Source organism: Halichoerus grypus, chromosome 1 (assembly GCF_964656455.1).
Source record: "Halichoerus grypus chromosome 1, mHalGry1.hap1.1, whole genome shotgun sequence".
NCBI classification, from domain to species: Eukaryota; Metazoa; Chordata; class Mammalia; order Carnivora; family Phocidae; genus Halichoerus; species Halichoerus grypus.
The window spans coordinates 149,531,870-149,548,462 of NC_135712.1; the positions used below are offsets into that span (position 1 = coordinate 149,531,870).

A 16,593-nucleotide genomic window follows, 5' to 3' on the forward strand; every position below is an offset into this window, starting at 1 on the left:
TTATTTTTTTTTCTGGTGCCTCTATGGTTTCCTTTTTAACATTAGATCCCTGATCCATTGGAGTTTCATGTAAGGATCTAGTTTTACCATTTTCCAGATGGCTACCTATTTGTCTCAGCATCATTTGTTTAAAAGTGTTCTCATGACCTCAGGAATTTGAGATGCCACTAATTCTGGACTTTCTGTTCTATTCTACTGGGTCTCATTGTTCATATAGGCTTCTTTTTTTAAAAAGATTTTATTTATTTGACAGAGAGAGAGAGAGAGGGAGCACAAGCAGGGGGAGTGGCAGAGGGAGAAGCAGGCTTCCCGCTGAGCAGGGAGCCCAACGAGGGGCTCGATCCCAGGACCCTGGGATCATGACCTGAGCCAGAGGCAGACGCTTAACCAGTTGAGCTACCCAGGCACCCCTTCATATAGGCTTCTTTGAATCACCTTTTAAAAACTAGTTTAAAAATCAGAAGTACACTCCACACCAAGATGGCTGAAATAAAAAAAGGTGGACAGCAACAAGTATTGACAAGGATGTGGAAAATTTGGGACCCACTGCTGGTGGGAATGAAAAATTGTGCATCTGCTTTGGAAAAAAGTCTGGCACTTACTCAAATAGTTACCATATGATTCAGCAATGTTACTCCTAGGTATTTATGCCTCACAGAAATGAAAACATATTCAAACATTTGTACATGAATGCTCATAGCAGTATTACTCACAACAACCAAAATCATGTAGACAACCCAAATCTCCAACTGCTGAATGGACAAACAAAATGTGGTACATCCAGACAATGCAATATTATTCAGCCATAAAAAAAAAACAAAATACTGATACACGCTACAATAAGGATGCACCTTGAAATGTTATGCTGAGGGAAAGAAACCAGACACAAAAGGTCACATATTGCATGATCTCATTTATATGAAATGTCCAGAATAAGGAAATCCCTAGAGACAGAACCAGATTACTGGTTGCCCTGGGGGAGGGGCAGGAGGAAATGTGAGTGACTGCCAATGCATATAAGGTTTATATAAGGTTTCTTATGAAATGTTCTGGAATTGGGTAGTGGTGATGATTACACAACTTCTTAAATATACTGAAACCCACTAAATTATACACTTTAAAAGGATGAATTTTATGGTATGTTCAATCAAAAAAAATTTAAAGGTAAAAAAATAAAAAGAAATTGAAAGGCATGCTCTTGGTAAAAAAAAAAAAAGAATTCAAACACTTTAACAAGATAGTGATAAAAAGTAAATTCTCTTTCACAAAGTCTACCAAGCATTTTTTTTGGTGAGTCTTGCCAATTTTTCCTCTTTTAATATGAATTTCCTCTTTTAAATATGAATGTGCACATATTCTACATTCTATTTAGCAACTTGCTTTTTCCCTGAACAATAATCTTGGCCATCTTTCCCTAGTAGTACCTGCATAACTATTTCATTTCTTTTTAACAGCTCACAGTATTCTCTGACATGACTATACTGCGCTGATGGATGATTAAATGGTTTTCAAGTTATTTTGCTACCAGAAACAATGCTCAGAGAATATTTTCCTATATACATCTTTGTGAACTGGTGAGAATATATCTGTAGGATTATTTCCTAGTTGAGAGATTGCTTGTTCAAAGAACTGTGCATTTTATTTATTTGGATAAACTCACTTTATTTAAATTTTAAATAGATTACATTCACAAATCAAAAGATACAAAAAGTATACATTGAGAGTCTCTGTCCTTTAACCTGAGAAACCAATGTTACCAATATCTTACGATTTTTTCCCCACATTCTATTTATTTATTTATTTATTTATTTGAGAGAGTGAGAGAGAGTGCACGAGAAGGGGTATGGTCAGAGGGAGAAGCAGACTCCCCACTGTGCAGGGAGCCTGATGCGGGACTCGATCCCGGGACTCCAGGATCATGACCTGAGCCGAAGGCAGTTGCTTAACCAACTGAGCCACCCAGGCGCTCCCCCACAAATATTCTATAATGTATAAGTAAAAACATATGTGCAGTTTGAGGATGTTTTTAGCATGGTGGGATGTATTTGGCTTTTGAAAGCTATTGTTAACTTGAACCCTAGAAAGGTTGCCCCAATAGTGTATGAGATTATCTCCACCTTGAATACTTTTCTGATACATGGAGAGTCAGGAACTCTCCAGATGCTGTAATGTGGCCCAAATTCCAAATTTACCATTTAAAATAATTGTAGCATCATAGAACCTCTGAAATCATCAGTTCTGTTGGCATTTTGGTGGGTGGACGTTGTTACGATGGTCCTCCTGGCTCTGGATCCATGTGGTTTGGGAGGCCCAGGGGTTCAGGCTCAGGGAATTACCAGGGCCCAGCAGCGGGACCCAAAGCCTAGAAATGATCACCTTCTGGAACTGACATGAGGCCAGATCAGTAGTTGCGTCTGACTTGGTTACAGGCTACAGACACTCAAACTGGTTTAGGCAAGAAAGGGAATTTATTGGCTCATGTGACTCAATCGTCCAGAGTTTGCTCCAGGTGCTCCAGAGACGTCTTCAAGAATCTGCCCTGTCTCCCAGCTCTGCTTTCTTCTGCGTTAGGTTCATTCTTAGGCAGGCTCTCTTTCCATTGAAGCCACCTGATATTAGGTTTATATTATGCCTATTTGTCAGTCTCAGCCAAAGAGGATATCTCTACTCAGTATTTCAGTTAAAGTCCTAGGAATGAGTCTCGGTAACTTGACTTTGGTCACATGCCTCCATGAACCAATCAGTAGAGTCAGGAGGATGGAATGATCTGATTGGCTAGATCCTGGTCAGGTGTTCACCCCTGGATCCGGTGCTGGGGCAGAGCCGAGAATGGAATGATCTGGTTGGTCAGATTCTGGTCAGACCTTTATCCCCCCCGAGCTCGGGCTGGGGCGGTGGTGGAGTATGTCGTGGTGACTGAATGTGTTTACTCCCGTCAAATCAGGTAGGCTGAAAACGGGCGGGAAGGGTGCTTTTCCAAAGGAAAACTGAGGTGTTGTTATCAGGAAAAGGGCTAATGGATGCAGTCAGTTAAAAAAAAAAAGTCTAGTATGTTTTCAAATTTTGCTTCCTTATCGTCAAGAATTTTGAAAACCTGTGTACCTCTTTACATGTTTTTACATTGACACGTAGATTTTTTTATCTGTGAGTCAAAAATATGTAAGAAAAGGTAATTTTCAGAATTGTGTACACAAATATTTTAAAATAAAACTATCATCTCACTCCTTTAGTTGCATATAATAGAATATAAATACTACAGCAACTTGATACCCTCTAACATGTATTTAAAAAATTGTGGACTAGCTCTTTAATAGTCAAAAATATCAAATTGTGCCTTCCTTTTTTTGGGATCATATTTCTAGTTTCCTTTTCAGAAAGAAGTTTACCCTCATATAGTTTATGCTTGAAAGTCTTATTAGTCATCCAGTGATCTTCTTCTGGAATAAAAGTACTTGTATAGCTTTAAATTAGAAAAAAATGTCTGTGATTTAAGACTCTAGGGGTTAATTTTTTTTCTAGATTTAATTATTACAAAATTATTACTACAGATAATCAAAGCAACAGAAATATATTAAAATCTTCTGTAATTAATTATTAAAGAAGAAAATAATAATTTTGGAGGGTAGTAAGAGGAGGGTAGATTATAGTACCTTTTATTTTTTTATTTTATTAATTTTTTAGAGCTTTATTTGAGAGAGAGAGAGAGAGAGAAAGAGGGAGAGCACTAGAGCAGGGGGAGGGGCGAAGGGAGAGGGAGAGAGAGAGAGAATCTCAGACTCCCTGCTGAGCATGGAGCCTGATGTGGGGCTTGATCCCAGGACCCTGAGATCATGACCGGAGCCTAAATCAAGAGTCGGACGCTTAACCTACTGAGCCACCCAGGCGCCCTGTAGCGCCTTTTAAAAGGGGCTTGGCAGGCACCTAATTTTCCCTTCAGTGGACACTCTGGAAATCAGGAATTTTCACCGCCTTTGGGGCAATACATTAATTAGTAATTAGTTCTCTGTAACAAATCACCATAAACTTAGTGGCTCAAAAGCACACCCATTTACCAGCTCACAGTTCTGGGGGTCAGTAGTCTGAAATGATGTGACTGAATTATCTGCTCAGTGTCTCCCGAGGCTGAAATCAAGGTACTGACAGAGGCTGTGTTCTCATCTGGAACTGTGGGCTTTCTTTCAAGGTCACGTGGTTGTGGCAGAATCTAGTTCCCTCTGGTGGTAGGAATGAGGTCCTTGTTCCCTCGCTGGATGTCTGCTGCTCTCAGCTTCTGCAGGGCACACACATTCCTTGTCATGTGGCCCCCTCTCTCTTCAAAGCCAGCAGGGGAGAATTTTTTATGCAATCACTTCCCTCTCATATTTTATTTATTTTTTATTTTTTTTATTCCCTCTCATATTTTAAATCTTTGCCCTCTTCCTGACCTCTAGACCTTTGACCTTTATGGCTCATGTGATTAGATCAGGGTAATCTCCCTATCTTAAGGTCAACTGCTTTGGGACCTTGATTACATTTGCAAAGTCTCATCACATTTAGATTCATATTTGATTGAGTAACTGGGGGAGAAGGTGTGTGTGCACCAGGGGTTGGGAATCCTGGGGACTGTCTTGGAATTCTCCCTGCCTCAGTGAGATACTCTGAGGGTAAAAAGTTTGACTTTTTAGTTTTGTCTCATTTTTGTAAATGCAAGAAGGGCACTTGTGACTGGGGAGATGGAAAAGGAGAGCGCCCTGAGCAGGACAGTACCTGGAGTACAGGTGCCTTGTCCGGGCAGTGGATTTTAGGAAAGCATGGGTATGGAAGTTGGGGATCAGGCATTGATTTGCTGAACTCTTTGTGCCCACGTCAGTCTTTGTACCCCCAGGGATACACCTGTTCCATTCGGAAAACTGTTGCATCTGTGATCACGGAGACACCTTGATGCTTGGCAAATAGATAACGTCAAAGCAGCAAATGGAGCTGGCAGCCAGAGGGTTGGGGCTGGGAGGGTGGAAACAGTGACAACAAAAAGACCCTGATGCAAAAGCAATTGCCACTTTCTTCTCCGATCCCCAGACAGGCTTTTTTTTTTTTTTTTCTGGAAGAATATTCTGTTTCCTCTCTAGGGAATAAAGAAATCTGAAGTCACAGCTCGCTGTTATCCTTACAGCTGTAACTGTTGCCTAGGAACCAGATTCCCCTTCTCCTTGCTTGTTGCCAGGGAGAGGGGAGAAAGGTAGAGAGGAGCGCACTTCTGAACCTCTTCAGAGCTATTGTCCTACCCACTCCACACAGGACTCCTTGCTTCGGGGAGTTGGGTGGATTGTCCAAGGCCAGCAGTTTAGATTCTATGAGCAGAGCGACACTGGTCCCCTTGCCCCAGGCTGCTTGGGCAGGGAACTGGGAGGAAGAGCACTCATGGGGACGTCTCCTTATGGAAGGGACCATGACAGCCCCCTTTTCTCCTTTTGGCCCGGTCTAGGGCAAACAGAGGATGTGCAGATGCTCCTGAGCTTTGGGGCAGACCCTACCCTGCTGGATCGACAGTCCCGCTCTGCCATGGATGTCCTGAAGAGGAATAAGAACTTCAAAGCCATTGAGAAAATCAACAGTCACTTGGCAAAGCTGGCTGCATGTTCTAAGGACCTATCAGGTACAGCTTCTAGGGAAATAACTTTTTGGGAGATGGGTGGTAAAACGGGTCCTGTGACATGAGATACAAATCAGTTTATACTTTCTCAGTATATGAAGATGGAAGTGAGACCCCCAGTCTTTGGAAAACTTGTTTGCTTTTTTTTGAAAGACAGAGACAACTCTTATTTAGAGAGTGTCTGTGACATCCCGATCACTTTGCCAGGTCCACCTTTGGGCAGTTTGGGTGATTTTTTTTTTCCCCATGCATGCACACAGTATAAAAAGGAAAAAAAGTCATACAGAAGAGGGGCTAACAAAACATCAAGCCTACTCCTCAGAAGCAACTACAACCAACAATTTAAAATACATTCATATCTCTGAAATAGATACGGTTTATTAGTTTGGGACAGCATCTATTGACTGGCTGCTGTATAGGATGAAATGCAACAAGTTAGCTCCAACTGATGAATTTTGCCCAGTAATGTCATTTGTGTCGTTTCCATTCTGTTCCTTAGCTCTGGGTTTTCTGGGCTTCATCCATAGATGAATTGTAGAAATGAAAAACCAAGTAAATGGCATTTACATGGTGGTAGTATGATTATGTAAATGGTTATGTAAACTACGTTCTGCAACTGGTATAGCAGAACCCATAGAAAAGAACCACCAAACGTCCTGAAAACTTCGCTCTTTCAATGTGATACCATTTAAGCGTCCCAGTTTAATGAACCCTATGTGTATACACGTATGTATGCATATATACTGTTTGGACCTTATTTAGGTTTTTTATTTAGACTTCAGCCCCAGTGTGTGTGTGTGTGTGTGTGTGTGTGTGTGTGTGTGTGTGTGTGTATAAATGCTTCCTTTAGTTCTTGCACTCATATATGACTTTGTGGCTCATGTTGTCTGTTTAGATTTCTCTCTTGATCTGTTAGTATACCTACTCAAGTAAGTTTCTTCTGGAGGAGGCATGGACTTATGGAGTTTTTGAAAATGTCTTTATGTTGTCTTTATATTGGTTGAATATGGGCGTTGTATTTTCAAATGTAGGCATTGTATTTCATGGATTCTAAATTGCAGATTCTCCCCACATCTTTAAAATTGGAATGTGTTTTACCATCAGTGATGGGTCAGTTTGATGCAGCTGTTTCTGGTGTGTAGGACAATGCACAGGATCTTAGATTTATGAAATATGCTGTAAAACCTTGTTCCTCCCAACTTTGAGGAAATTGTGTCATTGTATTCTAACCTCCATTTGCTACTGATTAGAAGTCTGATGTCAGTCTCATTTATTTTCCCTTCTAGGATTTCTCTGTCCTTCGAGTTTTGAAATGTCCCTGGGAAGTTTCTTGGTGTGGGTCCTTATACATTCTTCTCACTTGGCTCTTGTTGGCCCCTCTCAATCTAACTTTTTTAGCTCAGGGAAATTTATCTTCTATCATTTTGTTCCCTTCTGATGTCTCTTTGCTGCAAGTATTAAATGGCTGAGCTTCCTGAATTTATAACACGTCTCTCTACTTTTCCCTACTGTTCTCTAGGTATTTTTTCTTCCCAGTCCTTTAACTTGGTCTACAGCTTTTCCTTTTATAACTCAGCTTGCCCATTGCATTTGTTTTAATTTGGAAACTCAGTTTTAATTTCTAAGAACTCTTGCTCTCTGATTTTTTTCTAATCCATGGCAGCTTTTGCTTGTTTTATATGTGCCACCTCTTCTTGAATGGCATTTGAGAATATTGAATTTTTTTTCTTCCTGAAAGAACATCCTCCTCTTCTCTGAATTATTTGTTTCTTTTGGGGTGAGTAGATTCACTTTCTTGTTTCTCTTTTGTGCTATTGCTTTTCTTTAATTATCTTCTGCTCTTTGGATGGTCTGTGGGCATGAATGAAGGACTGGACTGATTAATACTTAATAGATGGTTAGTGTGTTTACTGAAGTTATTTGGACGTGTTTCCCCAGAAACACTCCCCCGCCCCTGGAGTGGGTAAGTAGGTGGCGGGGTGTATGTGTTGGAGTGGGATGCAGTTGGACAGGTGGGGGTCATCGCAATTGCCAGGGTCAGGAAATTTTCACATGGGGGAGAAGCTGTTTTTCATTTAACGTCCCTGCCCCTCATTGCCCCATCTATGTTTTCATTTTCATTTACTTATTTAAAATATCATCTGTTGTTTCTGTGAGATCACTGGAATGAGGGGAAAGAAGTGTATTTGCAGAGTTCTCTATTTTTCATGGATTTTTTTTTTAAGCTGATACATATATTTAGTTTTTAAAAGACCCCCGTGTTAAGGACTTGTGATTTCTTCTGTGAAGTAGTAAATTAATAAGTCACTGTGAGATGCTTTCTGAGAGTTTATGCCTGTAATCTCAGCTTCAGGATGGGTTCTACTGTTTGAGAAATTGAAACTAACCGAACAGATTTCTTTGCCAGCGAATTTCCAGGTTTTAGTATAACAACAAAAAAGGACCACCAGTTAATGGTAGAAAATGGCTGATTTGTTTGCAGATTTTTTGCTTGCATTTAATTTTTTTGTTTGCAATTATTTCTAACCTTAATTCTTAGAATACTGTATATGTGTATGTGTATGCTATATCTAGTGGTATGGGCTTTAGCATAAGCCATGCTATTCTGTTTAGTTTTTAAAGTTTTGATTTTTTTCAGTTTTTTTTTTCGGGAGAGCATAATAGAATCTTTGAATATCTGCTAATCCTAAAAACAGCTCAGTTTCTGAGATAGGGTCTAACCCTCCTTTCCTCTCTACCTTCACCAGCTAGATTTGTGGCCCAGATTTGGAACCAGGAGAAGAGACTCAGTAGAAAAGCAGCTGGTTCCCTTTTTACTTATTAGAAATCAGTTATGCTCGCTTGGGAAGAAAAGCACATTCAAGAGGAACGTGCCTCCTTCCAAGCCTGCCTTTTGGCTCACTGGGTAGTTTGTGATGACAGTGGATACAGCGAAGCCTACAGCCCCTGATACTCCTTGGTAAACTTATTGGTTGTTTGGTTACTTTAAAGTATTCTAGACCATCGACCATGAATTTTTCCTTGCCATGCTAGAAGAATATTGAAAGACTATAGGGAAACATGGAATCACAAAAAGCAAAAGAAACTGATAAAAATCGGACAAGTTGAGGATGGCCAGTTATGAGGCAGGGCTAGCGAGTTGGAGTCTTCTGGGTAGCGTACTTCCCAAAGACCCCTAGCGGTGGAACCCTTCTAGACGTCAGTATTGGAATATGACGTCTGTACTGAGTAGCACGGTTACTTTGTGCATCCATACAGCTGTATAGAGTTGTATGCATACATTTTGTTTCTGAGATTTTGCCAGTGGCATAAACTTTAAAACCTGAGGTGGGGCTGGGGAATCTTTGTAGATGAAGACCATGCAATATAATTTTCGGTACTGATGTAAATGTTCTATATCTGCTCTGTCTCATAGGATAGCCTCTGGCCACCTATGGCTTTTGAGCACTTGAAATCTGCATGACTCATGCAACAGAAGAATTGAAATTCTAATTTTATTTTAAATACAGTGGCCACTGTAGTGGATAGTGTAGTTTTAGACTTTAGTCCCAGCATGGTCTTTTAAACCAGAGTAGTAGTTGAGAAGACAGGCAAAGGGGGGGCCTGGGGCCATGGGCATAAATGTAGATATCCAGTCATAAAAATGAAGATTTTATGGACTTTAATCCCTCCCCATCCTCACACATTAATGGGCTTGATGGACGCACACTATCTTTGGGAAGAGCTTCTGCTGGGGTGTTGGGTACCCTGGCTCCTGACCTGAGTCCACGGACTTAATGATTTTTGTTTTTTTACATCTGTGGCCCGAAGTAAAGCACCATCAGGGAGCTAGGTTTTTGTACCCAGACGAACAGCATTCTAACTTAGAGACTAGGATAAAAGATGTTCTCACCCTTCGCTCATCCTGAGCATTGCTGTGCAACATTTTAATGATTATGGTGATGATGACTTTGGAGAGGGTGGCTTTTGCACCGAGGTGAGAAATGAAGGGTCTTGCTGAAGATTTCTGCTGTTCTCTAAACCAGAGCTTCCCATTGTCTTTTTTTTTTTTAAAGATTTATTTATTTATTTATTTGAGAGAGCAAGAATGAGAGAGAGAGAGAGCGCACATGAGAAGGGGGAGGGTCAGAGGGAGAAGCAGGCTCCTTGCTGAGCAGGGAGCCCGATGCGGGACTCAATCCCGGGACTCTGGGATCATGACCTGAGCCGAAGACAGTCGCTTAACCAACTGAACCACCCAGGCGCCCTGGAGCTTCCCATTGTTAACAGGAACCATTTGGGAGCCTGTTAAAATGCAGATTTTGATTTAGCAGGTTCAGGACAGGACCTGAGATTCTGCAGTTCTTGCAAAGTACCAGGGGAAGCCAGAGCCCACTTGGAGGAACAAGGCTTTACCTCTAAGTAGTCAGGACTGTATACAGCAGTCCCCCTTTATCTGCAGGGGATACTTCCAAGCCTCCCAGTGGATGCCTGAAACCGTGGATAGTACTGAACCTTGTATGTACTGTTTTTTCCTATACATACATCCCATCAGGTTTGATTTATAAATTATGCCCAGTGGGAGATTAACAACAACTCATAATAAAATAGAACAATTATAACAATCTGCAGTAATAAAAGTTACGTGAATGTTGTCTCTCTCTCTCTCAAAATACCTGACTATACTGTACTCACACTTGTGATGATAATGGGATGATAAAATGCCTGCCTGGTCAGGTGAAATGAGAATGATGTAGGCACTGCGACAGAGCATTAGGCTACTATTGACCTTTTTTTTTTTTTCCGGATTTATTTATTTATTATTTTAGAGAGAGAGAGCATGGGGGGAGGGGCAGAGAGAGAGGGAGAGAGAGAATCTCAAGCAGATTCTGTGCTGAGTGCAGAGCCCGGCGTAGGGCTCGATCCCACAACCCTGAGATCATGACCTGAGCCGAAACCAAGAGTCGGAGGCTTAACTGACTGAGCCACCGAGGCACCCGTACTACTGACCTTCTGACGATTTGTCATAAGGAGGATCATCTGCTTCTGGACTGCGGTTGACTGGGTGACCGCGGTGGAAAGTGAAAACTCTTAACTGCTTTTACCTGCCTCTCACGGCCACCACTAGGTGGCAGCACACCTACCTCTCTGGCCGCTGTCGATTCTCTCTTCTCAGGACCAAGAACAGGATTGGAGCCTTCCTTCTCCTCAGGGTTTGTAATCTGTGATTCACTCAGAGTGAGAACCATTCCAGGCCTCTGAGGCCTTCTCTCTGCCGCTCCAGTGGGAGCCGGCTGCTTTCTGCTCTGTGCTCATGCAGGCACCTTGGACACAGCACTCAGAGGACCCTGGAACCTTCTCTCTGTGTTGGTTTTCCCCACGGATGGGGCCTGGGACGCAGAGGCCCTGGTTCGTCATCTTACCATCCCTCAGCACCAAAGACGGTGCCCTGTTTTCAGTAAATGCAGGCATCTGGAATCAACCTAAAGGATGCTCATGATACTTTTTCCTTACTATAAATGCAATGTTTTCTTTAAAAGAATTACAAAATATAGAAAAGGAAAACAAGAAAACATGAATTCTCCATAAACTCACCTGCCCCCCCCAAATTAATATATTTGTGATTTGGTCATTTAGTCGTATTCCATGCTTTCATAATTATACATTTTTCTTTTCTTTTATAAAAAATGAAATGGGGACATAAATTTGAATTGATAAAATGTGTGTACTAAAACTTAATCAGTTTTGCCTTTTTTAGCTTGAAAGAAAAATTTCAGGCTAGGGCAAAATCTCTTTTTGAAATGATTTATTTCTATTTTCTAACACTTCTGAGCACTGTTGCAATTTCAGAAGATCTCTTTGTTTTAATTTTTAATTTCAAATCTGCTTATATATTTACTGAATATCACTGTAGAAAATTTGTAAAAACATAGTTTTATGTAAAAAGAAAAATTTATTGTGATTATACTTTGGCATATTTTATCCAGTCTTTTTGTTGGTGTTGTTCAGCACTTACGTAATCATCTTTTGAAAAGCAATCTGTGATTATAATGTCTCTTACTAAGCTTATAGAAAATTTAGAAAAAAACTAGACAAATTCAGAGTAATAAATAAGTCACCCACATCTACCCAGGGGTACCCTTGCCAGCACCTTTCCTTCTATGTGTCTTTACATTGTTAGTATCATTCTCTGGTTTCTTTCCTGACATGTGGAACTTTCTTTGACCCATTGCTTAACTATTCTGAACCACACAACCATGCATTTATTATACAACTGCATTTAATTATACTGGCCATCTTAGTCTATTTCTGTTCAGTGTCAAGTGACTTTTATACTAATTTCCCTAGTGGAAGAATGTTGTTCTAGAAAAGATTTTAATGGCATGAGGCTGGGGGACAAGTAACACATGATGGTGAAGGAAGTTGCTCCTTTTCCAAGGATCCTATTTCTCTGTAATGTGAGCTTTCACCATTTCTGTGTGTTCGTAGGTATTTTCGGATGAAGGTGGGAGGGCCGAGTCACTGTCAGAGCACATAGACGTTTTCTGGGCTTCCAGCTGAGGTGATGTAGGTCTTCCTTTGCTAAGTGGTTTCCATTTCTTTTTCTCTGGAGGATGGTGCTAAAGTGGGTCTTGCTTCTCTCTGGCACCTGAAGGTCTCTTGAGTAGAGGGCAATGAGCCCCTGAAGTCGGTGTGTGTATGTGTGTGTTTCTTGTGTTCTGACTTGATTTGTTGAAAGGTGACCCAGGTGTGCATCAGAAGGCACAGCAGATAATGTTGGAGCTCTGCTTAGATCCCCTGGATCCCTTTCACCATTTGTGTGCCCCTCGACGTGGGGGTGCCTTGACTTTGGGAAGCCAGCACCTAAGGCTTCCTCTCAAGGAGAACAGCGTATGGAGCCAGTTTTGCTGGGGCTCATTTAAACTAGAAGTGCCTGAGGACTTACATCCTCCCAGGGCAGCCTATAGCCAGTGATAGATCGAGGTGAGAATTTGAAAGCCCGTCTTCCTGGCCTTGGATGGGGATAGCTGTGAGGGGTACGCTCACTCCAGAGCTTCCCTGGGCCATCAGGCAAGACCACCTGGCTTCCTTCTGACCCCGAATCTGCTTCCCACCCATCACCTCCTTCGTGAATTACTTGCACACAAATCCTTGACCCAGGGCCTACTGCTGGGAAACCTGATGAAGGTAGATGTTTTTCATTTTTTTCTCATTTTCAAATAGTCCATCTCTTTTAAAGTGTTCCTACTTCGTTGGAACACGACATTGAAACTTTGTTCATCTCTGCACAGTGTGACAGCACCTAATGCTGTGGGCCGGGCCCTTTTCATTGGGTGTGAAAGCACGTCCAGTTTTGCTCCCTGATAAAATACTCTATTTTAAGCGAGAGTGCTTTTTGAGTGTATCACCTGATAGCAAATAAAACATTTGCCCATTTCAACATTCTGTCGGGGGTTTTTCTAATCATGGCTACTTTCTCAAATAAACTGAACCAAGGGGATATTGTCTTCCCTTCTTTGGCCAGAGAGGTGGCTCCTTCCTCTTGGGTTTTTCTGCTGGCCAGTGAGACGCGTGGGTGGCTGGCAGGTGGTGCTAAGCCCTCCTGTTTCTGTCACTTCCCTCAACTCTTATGTCAGTTATCTATTGCTGTGTAACAGACTGCTCCCAAATTTAGTTGCTTTAAACAACAAGCATTTATTTCGCTCGTGACCCTGCAGGCCAGCAGTTTAGGCTGGGTTGTTCTCATAGCTTTAACTGAATTCCTCCAAGAGGCTGTGGTCTTGCTGATCTTGGCCAGGCTCTTTCACATCTATGGACCCTCAGTTTGGACAACCGGACTGATTCCTCTTTGTTCTATGCTGTCTCCTGTCCCCCCGAAGTCGAGACTGGACCTGTTCACTTGGCAGAGGCCAGGGTCTCAAGAGAGTGAATAGAACTAAGCCAGGCCTCTTGAGGCCCCACCTCAGAACCAGGACAAAAATCACACTGCATTCTTTTTTTTTTTTTTTTAATTTTTTTATTGTTATGTTAATCCCCATACATTACATCATTAGTTTTAGATATAGTGTTCCATGATTCATTGTTTGTGCATAACACCCAGTGCTCCATGCAGAACGTGCCCTCCTCAATACCCATCACCAGGCTAACCCATCCTCCCAACCCCCTCCCCTCTAGAACCCTCAGTTTGTTTTTTCAGAGTCCATTGTCTCTCATGGTTCTTCTCCCCCTCCGATTTCCCCCCCTTCATTCTTCCCCTCCTGCTACATTCTTCTTCTTCTTTTTTTCTTTCTTAACATATATTGCATTATTTGTTTCAGAGGTACAGATCTGAGATTCAACAGTCTTGCACAATTCACAGCGCTTACCAGAACACATACCCTCCCCAGTGTCCATCACCCAGTCACCCCATCCCTCCCACCCCACCCCCCACTCCAGCAACCCTCAGTTTGTTTCCTGAGATTAAGAATTCCTCATATCAGTGAGGTCATATGATACATGTCTTTCTCTGTTTGACTTATTTCGCTCAGCATAATACCCTCCAGTTCCATCCACGTCGTTGCAAATGGCAAGATCTTATTCCTTTTGATGGCTGCATAATATTCCATTGTATATATATATACCACATCTTCTTTATCCATTCATCTGTTGATGGACATCTTGGCTCTTTCCACAGTTTGGCTATTGTGGACATTGCTGCTATAAACATCGGGGTGCACGTAGCCTTTCGGGTCCCTACTTTTGTATCTTTGGGGTAAATACCCAGTAGTGCAATTGCTGGATCATATGGTAGCTCTATTTTCAACTTTTTGAGGAACCTCCATACTGTTTTCCAGATCACACTGCATTCTATTGGTCATACCAAGTCTGGAAGCCAGGCTAGAATCCAGGGTGGGGAAGAGAATAGGCTCCACCTCTTGATGGAAGGAGACCCGAAGTCATGGGGCAAAGAAGGGGCTCCGCGGAGGGGTGGCAAGCCGGGGTAACTTTTGCAATCTCCCACAGCTGTGATCTCTGTATTCTGAGGCATCGTGTGCTTGTTTTGCAGGACTGAACAATGGTGACGGACCTGTTAGTGAGACCGACATTTTCCGGAAGGCCTCTGAGCAGCTGGTGAAGTACATGAACTCAGGAAGCCGGCTACTGCCTAAAAACTTTCTGAAGCAAGAAGTCGTTCAGAGGTTCTTGCGCCTTCTTTCTTCTCTGCAAGGTAACTTTCCTCACAACATTTAGTTGTGCCAAAGATGACTTATGCCTATTAGAACTCTTTTCTGACATCTTTAAAACAATTAATTAAAAGCATGAAAGTGATGAGCTATGTGTGAAACATTCAAATAGCACAGAAAGTTATTCAGCAGAAAGTCCGTATCATCTACCCTGAACATTAGTGCCTAAGTCCCATCCCCAGCGTCAGTCTCTGTGTCTGGTTTTTCATGTATCCTGCTAGAAGTACTTTTGCCTATACGATCCCTTTTTATTTTATTTATTTATTTATTTTTTATTTTTTAATTTTTTTTAAAGATTTTGTTTATTTGACAGAGAGAGACACAGCGAGAGAGGGAACACAAGCAGGGGGAGTGGGAGGGGGAGAAACAGGCTTCCCGCTGAGCGGGGAGCCCGATGCGGGGCTGGATCCCAGGACCCTGGAACCATGACCTGAGCCAAAGGCAGACGCTTAACGACTGAGCCACCCAGGCGCCCCTATATGATCCCCTTTTAAATATCCCAGGGGCGCCTGGGTGGCTCAGTCGTTGAGCGTCTGCCTTTGGCTCAGGTCATGGTTCCAGGGTCCTGGGATCCAGCCCCGCATTGGGCTCCCCGCTCAGCGGGAAGCCTGCTTCTCCCCCTCCCACTCCCCCTGCTTGTGTTCCCTCTCTCGCTGTGTCTCTCTCTGTCAAATAAATAAATAAATAAATAAATAAAATAAATACTCCGGATATTTCTTTCTTCCCTAGATATTGGCTAATGTTGGTATATAAGGTTATTGTAGAATTGAATGTTAATTTTTTTTTCATTGTGGGGAAATCAGGAAAGTTCTAGAAAAGGACCTCAGATGACACATTTTAGGTAATAATTAGGGAAGATTCTAGAAACCCTAAGTAGGTGAAATTTAGTATTTTTTAGGTTGGCAGTCAGCATGGACACATTCAAAGGGTTGAGATTTCTTAATTTTCCAGAGAATGCGGGAAGGGGTGGCCAGTGGAACAAAAATGCTCTTCACGGGATGCAGCAGATCTTAGTGTTTAAGGCTTGGAGTTTTACATTTTCATCTTGATTCTACCACTTAGCAGATCTGTGACCCTGGGCCAATTATTTAACTTCTTAAGTGTCAGTTCCTTCACTCCTGCATTAACTAGGGTACTAATCTGCTGAGATGATGGATGTCGAGCACTTAGTCCAGGGTCCTGCACACAGAATTGTTTTTCTTGTTTTCAAGTTAAATATTAAATATTAAAATGAATATTCGTGTTAGAAATCCTGGAGAATGGTGGGAAGCAAAAACTAGCAAATGCAAATTAAATTGCTCTTATTTAGGTTAACTCTTGATTTCTTTCCTTCTCTTTCTTCCTGCTTTCTTACTGGTAGGGTTGCCAGACAAGTTATAGAATGCTCTTAACTCTTAACTTTTTAATTATTCTATAGTGTCTCCCTGTATTTCAGTGCTCCTTAAGCAGAACACTCTTAATATTATGCAAAACTTAAGCTGGGCTCTTGCCCTTCTGATCTTAGTAGAATGCCCTGACTCACGTAATCTCCAAGACAGTCAATTCTGCTCTCCTGGGCCAGGCTCTACTCCCCTTAAAATACTTCTGACCTTCCCAAGAAGGTCACACCTCCGGTGCTTATACCGACATTTATGAGTGGTTGAGTGCTGCCCAAAGTAATTACTTGCTTATATTTCCCCCAGAGGTTAAAAATACCGACGCATAATTCTTGTTAATTACGCCTAAATGTGTTGGGTGGTATCTGGGGCAGGAGTCATATGA

At 41.9% G+C, this 16,593-nt stretch overlaps 1 protein-coding gene across 2 annotated transcripts in view; it reads left to right on the forward strand.

Moving 5' to 3' along the window:
- Nucleotides 1-16,593, forward strand: part of TRANK1 (tetratricopeptide repeat and ankyrin repeat containing 1) — a 101,681-nt gene that overhangs the window by 40,139 nt on the left and 44,949 nt on the right. Inside the window, exons 1-3 of one of the 2 annotated variants that reach the window (XM_078073790.1) lie at nt 1,474-1,574; nt 5,462-5,632; nt 14,655-14,816. In XM_078073790.1, coding sequence (XP_077929916.1) covers nt 5,482-5,632; nt 14,655-14,816 — 313 coding nt within the window. In that variant the 5' untranslated portion in view covers nt 1,474-1,574; nt 5,462-5,481. Of the gene's footprint in view, nt 1-1,473; nt 1,575-5,461; nt 5,633-14,654; nt 14,817-16,593 lie in introns of those variants that run through there. The other variant, XM_078073787.1, reaches the window with a different exon arrangement.